At 41.4% G+C, this 13,341-nt stretch overlaps 1 protein-coding gene across 1 annotated transcript in view; it reads left to right on the top strand.

Annotated features, from left to right (window-relative positions):
* The first annotated feature begins 7,253 nt into the window (after window positions 1-7,253).
* LOC126336468 (cuticle protein 79-like) overlaps window positions 7,254-13,341 on the top strand; it is a 52,964-nt gene continuing 46,876 nt past the window's right edge. The window contains exon 1 of the mRNA XM_050000207.1: window positions 7,254-7,306. Within this exon, the coding sequence (XP_049856164.1) occupies window positions 7,295-7,306 (12 nt within the window). The 5' untranslated portion in view covers window positions 7,254-7,294. The remainder of the gene's footprint in view (window positions 7,307-13,341) is intronic.

The raw sequence follows: 13,341 nt of genomic DNA, 5'->3' as shown, positions 1-13,341 counted from the left end.
CAGCAAAGACTGCCATGCGAATGAACCGCCTTCCTCTCCCTGCTGCACCATCGAATTGACCTGTTTCTTCAAAATTCTTCATCATATTATGTCGCCCATTTATTGACATAGGACAATTTCACGGCTGTTTCTGTCGGCGATATTCCCGCAGTGCAACGCTGCTACTTTTTTTTTAATTCAGCATACTCCGCAAGCGCACCAGTTAATGAATAATCCTTCAGTATATTCAGCCGGCATTGCATCAAGCAGAACGAGGTCAGTATAATTGTAACCACTCGGTGTGAGTAGCATAGTAATAACAAGAGTTTGTCTGCTTTCTGCCTTCAATCAATCCAGATTAACATCGTTTACAGCGTAATGCTTCCTGTATAAGAATAGATCGGCACTTTCATTAAAATATGTTGTTGGGACCTTCAGACCGACGACTGGTATCATACAGCTCTCACCAGTTGCGTTCATCTCTCCATAAATATTGCAATCTACATCCACTTAAACCTGGTTGCAGAAAACAAGTCTTGGCCCTCCACCACAATGCAGCCAAACCTCCCTTTCCAGTTTCCTCCGTTACCAAATGAGTTACTTCGTCATGCCTCAGAATGTTTCTTATAAACGAAATCAAATTGTTTAGTTTAAATTGCTTTACTCCCCAGTTCAATTAAGTACTACGACATTTTTCTGTAGCTCTACATTTCAAATATTTCTATTTTTTTCTTGTGTGAACTGTTTATTGTCCGCGTTTCACCTCTGTACAAAGCTATGCTCCAAATAGTTTCCGAAAGTAGTTCCTAAACTTTAAATTTATTTTCGAGGTTAAAAAGTTTCTCTTTATCGAAAAAAGCTTATGTTGCTATGCCACTCCACATTTCGTATTCTCTTCAGCCATTCTCTTCAAACATTTTCCTGCACAAATAACAAAAATTACTAGTATGTACGACCTTTAGTGCTTCATTTCGAAATAGAATACTTTTACTACAAAAAACTGTTAGCTCTTCGGTGTAAAAATAAAAGTAAATTTCTCAAAAACTATGAGAAAAATATTGAAGAAGTGGCAACGTTCACAGAACTACACTGAAGAGCCAAAGAAACTCGTACACCCGTCTAATGCCGTGTAGGGACCCCGCGCACACGCAGAAGTGCCGCAACACTACATGGCATGGACACGACTAATGTCTAAAGTGTTGCTGGATGGAATTGATCACTTCTGAACAGCAGGTTGCAAGGCACCTCAGATATGCCCAATAATGTTCATGTCTGGGGAGTCTGGTAGCCAACGGAAGTATTTAAAATCAGAAGAGTGTTCCTGGAGCCACTCTGTAGCAATTCTGGACGTGTCGCATTGTCCTACTGGAATATCTCAAGTCCGTCGGAATGCACAATGGACGTGAAAGGATGCAGGTGATCAGACAGGATGCTTACGTACGTGTCACCTGTAAGTGTCGTTTCTAGACGTACCAGGGGTCCCATATCACTCGAACTGCACACGCCCCACACCAATAAAGAACCTCCACCAGCTTGAACAGTCGCGTGCTGACACGCAGGGTCCATGGATTTATGACGCTGTCTCCAAACCCGCTCTGCTCGATACAATCTGAAACAAGACTCGTCCGACTAGGCAACATGTTTCCAGTCTTCAGCAGACCTATGTCGTGTTGATGGCCCCAGACAAGGTGTCAGGCTTTGTGTCGTGCAGTGTTCAATGGTACACGAGTGGGCCTTCGGCTCCAAAAGCCCGTATCGATGATGTTGCGTTGAATGGTTGGCACGCTGACACTTGTTGATGGCCGAGCATTGAAATCTGCAGCAATTTGCGGCAGGGCTACACTTCTGTCACGTTGGACGATTCTCTTCAGTCGTCGTTGGTCTCGATCTTGCAGGGTCTTTTTCTGCCCGCAGATTTGATGTTTTACAGGATTCCTTATATTCACGGTACACTTTTGAAACGGTCGTACGGGAAAATCCCCATTTCATCGCTACCACGGAGATGCTGTGTTTAATCGCTCGTGCGCCGACTATAACAGCATGTTCAAATCTTGATAACCTGCCATTGTAGCAGCAGTACCCGATCTAACAACTGCGCTAGACGCTTGTTGTCTTGAATAGGCGTTGCCGACCGCAGTGCCGTAGTCTGCCTGTTTACATATCTCTGTATTTGAATACGCTTGCCTATACCAGTTTCTTCGGCGCTTCAGTGTCACTCAGTCCATATATTATTTTCGCAAGTTGATTATACCACTGTTTAATAGCATGTAATAATAACAAAAGAAGGGAAGAATTACTTTTCACAGTATGTATAGTTTAAGAAATAGCTGTCACCACATTCGGCTGCATTTAGAAAAAAAAATAAAAAAAACACCTTAGCATAATTTCTTCCTCTACATCAATATTCCGCGAGGCAGCATACGACGTGATCGTTTCGCGATAATAAGTGGGAGGAAGAAGTGTTTTGGATGACTCTCCACGTAACGCATGATCCCGGAAATTCAGCAGTAAACCATGTCATGATACAGAACGCCTCTCTTGCAACATCTGCCACTGAAGTTGGCTGAGCACCTCCTTGACGCTTTCGCTCTTGTTAAACGAACCTGTAAAGAAACTCGCTGTCTTCTTTGTATCTTCTCTGTTTGCTCTATCACTCCTATGTGGTATGGATCCCTGGAAGACTAGTAGTATCAAAATATTGATCGAACTAGGTTTTTGTAAAAGACCTCCTTTATGGGTGAAATGCACTTCTTGATGGTTTTTTCAACGAACCTCAGTCTTGCCTCTGCCACACCTGCCATACATTATTATCATATCCTTTCAACCCAAAGCGATATTTATAGAATGTCATGGGAAAAGGTATCTACGCCTGAATTCGGATGTAACTTGAGAATATTTTTAACAGAGGCAGCAACTGTAAAACGTAATTATGTTAACTTTCAGCCTCCAGTTCCATAAGCAAAGACACTTTACCTAGGTTACGGCTACAATTATGTATCCTTCTTCTGAAATGTCACAATATAAAATTAAAATATGCCAGATACTGGCCTTATCAAACTTAAAATGTTATTTCTACAGTACATAGTCATAAGACTGCGCCACTTCTACTAATGTTTTGCCGATAGGCCACACAAACGGGCCAGACAGGTGGGCCGCGGGAGCTGAGTCGTAACCTCAGTGACGGCGTTTGTGGAGACTACCATCGACCTAGTGTAAGAAAAATGTAATTCATCCGAATAGCCGACACGTTTCAATTGGTCGACGGTCGAATCCCGATGGTCCCGTGCTCACTGCAGTCGTAACTGACGATTTCGTTGGGTCAACATGTGATCACATGGGAACGGCTGAACGTCCTCTCTAGGAGAACATTACTGGAGACAAAGTGCACACCCTGACTGGATGAGGATAAGGGTAAAGATAAGGATAAAGATGGATACTGGATGTGAACGTTTCAAAATGACTAGTAGTCGCTTTAAGCGCTCCAGGTAAAACACAGTACTGTGACTTAGAAACTGTGCTACCTCACTTTGTACCCTAACAGTTACTCTGTACTTAGTGTGTATTCCCCAAAGTGAACAGTTGGTGTATCTTGGACTCTTGGACACTAATAGAAGCATACTCCAGGATCTATTGGTGCCACTGTCTTTGTGTCTCTGCTTCACCTTTTGAGTCTGTAGGGGTAGTACGGTAACAGGTTGAATATTAGCAGAAGTGAGTTTCCCACCCCCCTACAAAGTCTCTTGACCGTTGAGGACAACTAACGAAATACGTATGGCAATCAGAGGAAAGGTCTTAGTGGAGAAAGGTTGCTGTTGCTTCCCTTCAGATCCTTATGAAAAGGACAGCACGTATTTATATTGTCTAGATGACTCTGTAGAGTGCGTAGTCGTTGTAGTGTTTTCTTTGTGTTCCCTTGGCCGAATATGCAATTAAATGATGATATACTGTGCTGCTGACAGGCTTCTGTCTGTTTTGATGCGGTTCTCTACGAATTGCACCCATGCTTAGCTCTTCATCAAAGAGCAACACTAGCACCCAAAGTCCTCAATTGTTTGTTCTAAATATTCGAATCTCTGTCTTGACGTACATTTTTCAGCCAGCCTCCATTATCCTGTAAGTTGTTTGAAAGTTGAAAACACATGTTCCTGTCGTCACTGATTCGGTGTACTACCTTCTGATTTCTAGCCCTACCAGTCCATCAAATTTTCTGACACAGCACATCTCAATCGCTTCGATTTTATTTTACGGTTTTCGCACAGTCACCACCACAAAAACCATATACTCCAAACGTATACCTCCGATAAAGGTCGATGTTTTATACCAGCAGACTTCTCCTGGCCATAATTCCTCTGTTTAACTGTGCCAGTACCCATACATTTTTATTCCTTGCTTTGTCCATCCTGTGTTATCTTGCTTCCATGTAAAAGAATTCCTTTGCCTCGAGTACATCGTGGTTCTCAATAAAATTTTTTGCTAATCCCGTGGCTGCTACTCTCCATTACTATTGTCTTTCTTCGACTTACCCTCACTGCACAGTCTTCGCTCTACATTGTCCGTTACATTCAACTCGTTCTTTAATTCTTCCTCATATTTTTATGTATGTGCATGCTTTCCTCAGAATTTTGTATTGAAATACACACTCACTAATAATCTCGTGATAATACTCATGCAAAGGTATGGTCATTCATTAACCATTTTCTCGTTTTATGATTATTTAATGAATATATATATAATGATAAACAAATTCTAAAGCAAAAGCTATGCTATATCAGTGTTCTTAATTTTTAACCGCCTGCTATTATCTGATTTTACACATTTCAGCAAACTTTAATTCATCTTCTTTCTTACGTCGTCCCGTAGATACAACAGCATTACCTACACTGGAATAACTTGTATGTTGTAGTCATTTAAGACGTACTTGTACCGCGCGGAGTGGCCACGTGGTTAAATGTGGCATGTCACGGACTGCGTGGCCCCTCTCTCCGGGGGTTCGCGTCCTCCCTCGAGCATGGGTGTGTATGTGTTGTCCTTAGCGTAAGTTACTTTAGGTAGTGAGTAAGTCTAGGGACCGATTACCTCAGCAGTTTGGTCCCTTAGTAATTCACACACATTTGAACATTTGACCACACTCGTAGTTCATTTGAAAACTGACTTTTGTCACGATTCTAATTTTATAGTGCTATCAGCATAACTATAATCCGTGAACCGATAGTAGTTTTCTTACGTTTAGTAAGATATTGCATGTTTTTTGTTTTCCTCCTCCTATTGTGACTATATTCAAATGTTTCTGTAATATATTATATTATAATCCACTGAATAGTCGCGATCTAAGACTACGTAAACTAACAGATAAGTTTCTACCTACTTTCTTGTTTGCTTTTCGTTCTGTTGAGGAAGACGAAGTTTACCCATGTTTTAGTTCGATTCCACCATCAGGGGGTGCATGCACAATTAATGGTATAAAGTCGGCACTGTTTCGAGCTGCATAATTAAGCTTATCTGGCTGGAATTCATTAAGACCGAAGAAATTATTTATGAAAAGGTCTGGACTTGTAAAAGAACGAAGATGTTATTTAATAATAATTAAACATCGCACACTCAAACGTTTTTGTGCCGAGTCTTCGTGAACAATACAAATAAAGAATGGTGTATAACATACTATTATTATTGTTTAACATGTGGCACTATTCCCACTTAAATTTGTGCACCCAGCATCTTTCTCTACTCTGTGGTCCAAATTATTTTTGTAAGATCTGAGCCACATTTAACTGCCTTTCCTCCATGGAACAAAATACATCACTGATTCTGCTTATCAAGAATCCGACGGTTTGTTGGTAGGTTGTGGAGGTATGTGGCACTAGATCCCCTTGCACAGGTCAGGTATTTCGTGCAAATATTGGTCCGCTGATTTGCGTACACGGTGATAACTCCGGATAGCGACCCAGATGGGTTCCATACGTTGGGCGAATTCGGTCTCAAGACAACGTGAGTTCACTATAATGCTCCTCAAACCGCAGTAAAGCGGTTCAGGCTTCGAGATATGGACAGTTATGGTGCTGAAGTTGCCACCGCCGTCAGCGAAGACCTCAAGCACGAAGGGATGTAGGTGATTGGTAGTTGTCAGTGTGTCTTCGATTACTATTACAGGTCCCATCCAAGCACAGGAGAATGTCTCTCATACCATAATGCTGCTCAACCTTGCGTCCATGGCGCGCTGCACGTTTCGAACTGGCTTTCACCTCGATGACAGCGTATGTGGAGACGTCAATCGACCTAGTGAAGCAAAAATGTCATTCATCCGAAGAGCCGACACGTTTCTGTTGACCGACGGGTGAATCTCGATGGTCTCGTACCCACTGCAATCGTATGTGGCTATGTCGTTCGTTCAACATGTGAACACGTAGGAGTGGTCTGCTGCGCTGATCCACGTTCAACAATGCACAACGAAAGGTGTGGTCCGAAACTTGTGCGCGTACCAGCATTGTGCTATTTCGGCAGGGATGCCACGGATCACCCTCTATCCTACTTTACAGAGCAGACAAGCTTCCGAGCCGCACGTTCTGTCAAAAGTCGTGGACGTCCAATCATTTATCGCGTAGTGGTGGTGTCACCATTTTTCTTCCTCTTTCCGTACGGCAGTAGCACATGAACATTCGACCAGCTTCGCCGTTACGAGATACTCGTGCACAGTCTCTGCACAAAAATAATCTCCACTTTGTCAACTCTTTATGTCAATGGATATCCTCATTTTTAGCCTATGTTTTCGCTAGAGTGATCCCCTGTCCACGTCTGCTTCGCTTACATAATTTTGTAACCGCGTCACGTGACCGCAAAGCCACCAGAAGGCATCTAACGTCGCAGTGGACAGAGACCATAATGTCTTGCCTTATCTCAGTGTATACATCATGCTAGCAGGAATGGATCTTAGGGTTTCTTAGCGCAAGAAGTCCAGAACTTCTGCAGAGCAGTAGCTCTTCCCCTTATTCATCATTCTCCGACATCTTCGTCTAACAAACAAATCAGATTAACGAAGCTGGAAGTATCTCTGATAGTTATCTCTCACAATTAGCGCAAAACCTGCAGACAATCGCATTAATTTTTACCCAGTAATTCTCAACGTTCCATCACACCGCACAACTTCCGTATCAGCGAAGGTTGTTACGCTGTTGTGCAGTTTCTGTGAAACAGGACGCCGTAATTGTACTGTGGTGAGCGTGGGGCAGGCGGACGTTGGCTTGCTAGAGGTATAAAAGCTCAGCATCGCCTCGCAACAGCATCAGTCATTGCTCGCTCTCAGAAGAACACACAAGCAGCAATGAGGATCCTGGTGAGTGCCGACGGTACATACTTGCGATAATATAGCAACCTCTTTCAGGTCAGATGGTAACAGATACCGTACAAACTGCATGTACGAACCGTAATGCACTTCTGTCACTAGATATGAGCTCCAAGGCAATAGGACTACCAGAGGACATCGAGAGAATACACTGAAGGGCCATATGAAGGTTTGTAGAATGGAACCAGGATAAAGTCATTTTTGGCATTAGACAGCATCTCCTGTAAAACTATAGAATAAATACAAAGCCAAGACAGGTCGTGACAAAAATGCTGAAAAATCAGGCATCCGAAACAAAAGGACCTAATGCTCAACGAAAACTCAATTACAAGAATACTTCCTCCGACAGACACCTAGAAATAAAAATAAAGATTAAAATTCAACATAAATTTAACGTCGAGATTAATAGAACGTTTTTCGTGCTAAAATTAGATTAGTAGAGGAAGATTTCGAGCACAAATTGTTCTGTCAACCATCCCAGTAGTTGATCTAATTTATGGAAACGTCTTCCTTTTGGGCTAATCTGACATGTTTCCTCAATAATACAGGTCCTCGAATTTAATGAATCATTTCGCCTGATGAATCTGAATGCTTCAGGTACCGGTCCCCTATCATATCGCTGCAGTTCAGCTTCGACTAATAAAAACTATAGACGGGAAAATTGACTGCCAGATAGTTAAGTAGTATTTCAATATATCATTCATGGCTACACTTTCATCATTTTGTGAAATACTTGCTCTAATTTTCCTGTTTGAAGGTGGGATAAAAGGTTTTGTGATGATGTCTCTACCCATAACACCTACAGATCGCTGATTTATTGGTAAATAACTTAAAGTTTCACTAGCGTCACAACCTCTCACTTTCTGTCGTACTTTCTCTTACGAATTTTCTGTCAGAAAACCGTGAAACTTATTAAGCACATTTTCATTATATTAACAAGATTTTGTTTCCAATGAGTCTTTCAGGAACATCCTTCATTGATCCTAAAATCACATTATGGATATTATGCTTGAATATATATATTAATGCTTGAATATATCCACTGTGGACCGAACCACTGAGGGCTACGGTGGGACGAAGCCTGTTCGTCTTTTCTAGGTCCCCAGCTCAATACACAATACAGAAACTACAAATACATTAAAAAGTCCTATGTAAGGTTGGCAGTCTTATGGGTATTTATATAAGAAAAGCCGACTGGAGAGGTATCTTGCTGTATGATATTCGAGCATTTTTGTGTAGTTTAATAGTAGAGCAGTTATGACCATTTTAAACTGAAATTTGTACTTTTCATAGTATCAGTTCAGATGTCTTATGAACAACAAAAGAATGAGGTAACACAGACATTTCTCTATCAAAATTGTTGAGAAATGTGCAAAAGTTGAAATTAACGTTGGCTAATGTTGCAGTTTAGTTTCGCTCAGTTGTACGATATTTTCTTGGCGTCGGAACTCATAATTCCGTGGCGACAGGATTCCAGGCTATTTATACCAAAAACTACAGGTGATCTGAGATTGAGCACTATAAAACTGTGGTCAGAGTACACGCTCGTTTCAAGCAGCTACGGCTGTTACGGTTGTTGTACGAAAACGTATTTATAAAATAGCAAAGAGTAGCGAGAGCGGTCTTTACATCAAATTATTTGTAAATTATAAATCGCACGAGTGAAAATATTGTCAGTTAATTTTTTCCCTTCGGACAGAATCTTGTATAATGTTACTATGTAGGTTTTCATTGTCATTTAAATTAAAACTTCATGGTCGAAACATAAAACTATTCCCCAAAGTTTCATCTGCGTCTTCGGAGGTTTTAACCGAAGGAAATCTGATATACTGATGTATTCCACGGCAGTACACATTTATTTGGATATATCACACACCAGCAAGGACAGTAAGGAATCAAAAATGTAACACTTAGGAAATCTCGAAATAAAGAATTAATTCTGTAAAATTTATATTGAAATAGCGTAACCTTTCTTCAAAATTCACGCACGTATAGTTGGCAGTAGGTTAGATTAGATATCGTGTATACTTAAGGGCATTTTACACGTATTTTTCAGTGACATTGTCTATAGAAATTGTTGAAAATGTAACTGCTACACAATAAATCTTTGAGTAAGAATTGAATTTCTGCCATACAAACAAATTTTACATGTAAATCAGACAACAAATATCAGTAACAGTAACTTCTACAGCTAAATGAGAATGTATCTGTAGTGTGTAAGCGTATAAAATTACAAATGTGTTTTCACAGTTCTGGTATCATAATGCTTTATTTACAAATGTCTGACTGTCAACAGGTTTGCGTGTATTTGTGCGGTCTGGCCCTGTCCGTCCTAGCTGAGGAGGAGCAGCCGGTGAAAGCGAAGCGAGGGCTCTCCGGTTCGCTGGGTGGTTATGGTGGCGGCTATGGTCTAGGAGGCGGCTACAGCGGTGGCTATGGAGGCGGCTACGGTGGCGGCTACGGAGGTGGCTACGGAGGTGGATTCGCTGGTGGACTCGGAGGCGGCTTTACTGGTGGCATCGGGGCCGGCATCGGAGGGGGAGAACCACAGATCACTGTCAACAGAATCCCTGTCCGGGTCCCAGTCCCTGTGGAGAGGATCATTCGAGTGCCTGTGAAGGTCCCATTCACGGTAACTGTGGACCGGCCTGTCCCTGTGCAGGTGCCTCAGCCGTACCCTGTCCCTGTGGACAACCCTGTGCCCGTCCCCGTCAAGGTCCCCACCCCAGTGTCTGTCCCGGTGCCTCAGCCCTACGTCGTTAAGCGTCCAGTGCCCTACGTCGTCAGCGCTGGCCACGGTGGTATCGGAGGAGGGCTTAGAGGTGGTCTTGGAGGAGGCTACAGTGGCGGCCTTGCTGGAGGATATGGCGGAGGTGCCGGTGGCTTTGGAGGACTTGGGGGCTACGGAAAGTATGGCCACTGAATTCTGGAGCCAAACCCAACAACTTGACCCATACACGCCACCAGTATCCATAGTAATGGAATGTAAAAGCTTTAAAAAATAAATTTTTTACAACAAAATCTTGACACTTTTGCTTTACATTGTCCCACGATGGAGCACGTACAATTTGACACACTCATCTTTGACAGGAATGAAGAAAGTAAGTTATGTAATCATTCTGCCTCATTTTCTGCCTCATATTCACTCTGTCAAAACAGTTTCATCTTCCAATGTATGACACAGACGGTTGTCGTCCAAGAAAATAGTGTAGGCCTATTTTTAATGTTTTTGTTGCTGTAAATTATACAAGGCTGACACATCAGATCACTCGAGTAGACCTTCCTCGTGTCGTGGAGGGAAGACCTAAAGGAATTTTATGTGCTTATACATTTTTTACACCTTCTCTTCTTATTTTCGGTTTCATGTCTTTCATTTACCGCTTTGTTGACGAGTATATTTACTATATTTCACAGCAGAGACTACTTTATTACTTGTCAAGACATATGTGTCATCATTAAGCATGGACACCACTGATACTGACATATTAGTGACTAAAAACAAGCACAATCACATTCACAGACACGCCCATGTAAGACACAAAGCCAAAACGCTATGACCATAGACAGTTCACTAATGACTGGCATTGCTAACTGGGTTGGCTGTTAGTCAAAGTATTGCAAGTCAATTTCAGATTATCTTTAGAACTTCAGATGTGCAGTGCAACATTTACTCTGATCAGAACACATTTACAGTCCACATTTGATGAAATCCTTTAAGAAATACCATTACCAAATACCGAATCGTAATAATAATATATGCATTTGGTTTTTCAGTTTCTTTCAATCGTTTCATGCACCGACAATATCATACACTTTCTGTGTAATTAGTGAATATTTGGATAAACCGTTCACATTTCATTAAGTAAAAATTTTAAAAAATTAAAAAGTAAAAAAATAAGCACACTCTCGAAATATAATATTCATAGCTGTGGAGTCCACGGGTCAACGAACTACGATCGGGTAGTGGCAAGGTGACGAGCACAAATAAAACGAAACATTAAACATATTTATTTAACACAGAGGCAAAAGTTGACACCGCAGTTTAAATTACAATTTCTATAATAGTAAAGAGAATTTTAAAGCTAAATCAACTCCTTCAACTTTATAACATTATAAAATCGCCTCAGACGCACTTCTTGGCTCTGACAATAGTTTTCCTAGATGGAAATGGATACTACGAAATCCATAACTGAGCATGCAAGGTAACAAATACTCCTATAGCTACAGCTGGCCCACGCCTCGAACAGATTCTAAACATTTATACAGAAAATACGTTAAATTTTCTCAACTTTTAAATGACAAATAGAACACAGGCCTTTTAATACTAACTCAGAACGCCAAATGTCAAATATATCTAAACCTGGAAGGTACAAAATCAATAGAGCAGAAAAGGCAAATTTCTCCAGATCCACATTAACTGCCAACAAGAAATTCAAGGATAACAAATGTAGGTACCATTAACGCAACAAGTCAAATTTTTACACACAAAAGTTAATCGAGAATGAAAAATTTTAAAAATATCTAAACCTAGAAAAATCACGTAGCACAAGTGCAGATATTATGCGAATAGCATATCGTGGCAGTCAGCCGCTTCTGTAAACAAATGAGACCATCGAATGCCCGAGTGGAGAAGGCTTGCCATTCTACGTTTACATTCTGTGCTTGCACGAAGGCAGAACTGACATAATGGTCATAGAAATCGCCGATTCCTTTTGTTGCGGCGAGAGTTGCATTCGAATCGCTTTATGCACTAAACCTATAACATACAAGTACTAAATGGTTGTGGACGGAAGTTAATAGAGAGTAAAAGAAAATAAGATTGTAAAAATACCTAAATCTATAACATACAAGTACTAGCAGTGTGGTTAGTGACTATCATTTCAATGTCAAGATTAACAGAAAGAACAAGGCAAAATGAAAGCACTTTACAGTCGAATAGATTCTTAACTCTGGCACGTCTTCGTCTTTATCATTGACGTGCTGACGCACGTTAATGGCTTCCCCCAGAACTACTACCAGTAGTTCAAGCTAGACCGGCTTACGACAAAAACATCAAACGAAATTCAGTAGCAAAAGCACAGGGGCTTTCACGAACCGCGGCGGAAACCACGCCACACACAACTCATACTCACCGTTATGTTTGTGTCATGCCTAGGAGAATGAAGGACGGCGTACGTTGACGTGTCTACCAACCAGGACAGAAGGAAAAAACGTTTTTGCATGTCAGTCCTTTTAGCTGGAGGCCTCTGGGACGACGGTCGTGTACTACCGTGACAAAAAATAAAATTACCCACAGCCGTCCTTATAATTTTATTTTATTTTGTCGCTACCAGTTTCAACGCTTCATTGCGTCATCTTCAGGCTCTTTGTGATGTGGTACAGGTTGACACGATCCCCATGCATAACCCATCAGTGGCCAGCATTACTCGATACACAGATAATGTGTCAGCAGTCCAAACATCAACTACCAACTGCCAACTGAGTTAGCAGTTGGTGGTTGGAGTGCTGACACATTATTGTGTATCCAATAATACTGGCTACTGATGGTTTATGCATGGGGATCGTTCCTTGGTCTCCAGTTGAATAAAATACCTAAGGAATCACGGAATTATTGAAAGGCCATAAAAATATTATTATTTACCTCGCCTTTCATGTGGTTTTTTTTCTGGAAAGCAATAAGAACTGGGTATACATTCTAGGAGTCAACGTGAGAATACGCCTTGCACAATGACATGTGATACAGCAACCACTGATTGCCTCTGTAATTGTAAACAAAAAGCCAATTTAGTAAGCCCATCATGATCGTTAGTATGCTAAGACTGTCATCAACAGAAAGCACATTATACAGAATTATCACCATCAAAATTGCGAGGCCCCTCCCGCCGAGGTTCGATTCCTCCCTCGAGCATGTGTGTGTGTGTGTGTGTGTGTGTGTGTGTGTGTGTGTGTGTGTGTGTGTTTGTGTTGTTCTTAGCATAAGTTAGTGTAAGTAGGTTTAAGTAGAGTGTAAGAACAGGGACCGATGA

Source organism: Schistocerca gregaria, chromosome 2 (genome assembly GCF_023897955.1).
Source record: "Schistocerca gregaria isolate iqSchGreg1 chromosome 2, iqSchGreg1.2, whole genome shotgun sequence".
NCBI classification, from domain to species: Eukaryota; Metazoa; Arthropoda; class Insecta; order Orthoptera; family Acrididae; genus Schistocerca; species Schistocerca gregaria.
The sequence above is the reverse complement of the archived record's forward strand: the minus strand, read 5'-3'. Positions and strand labels throughout refer to the sequence as shown.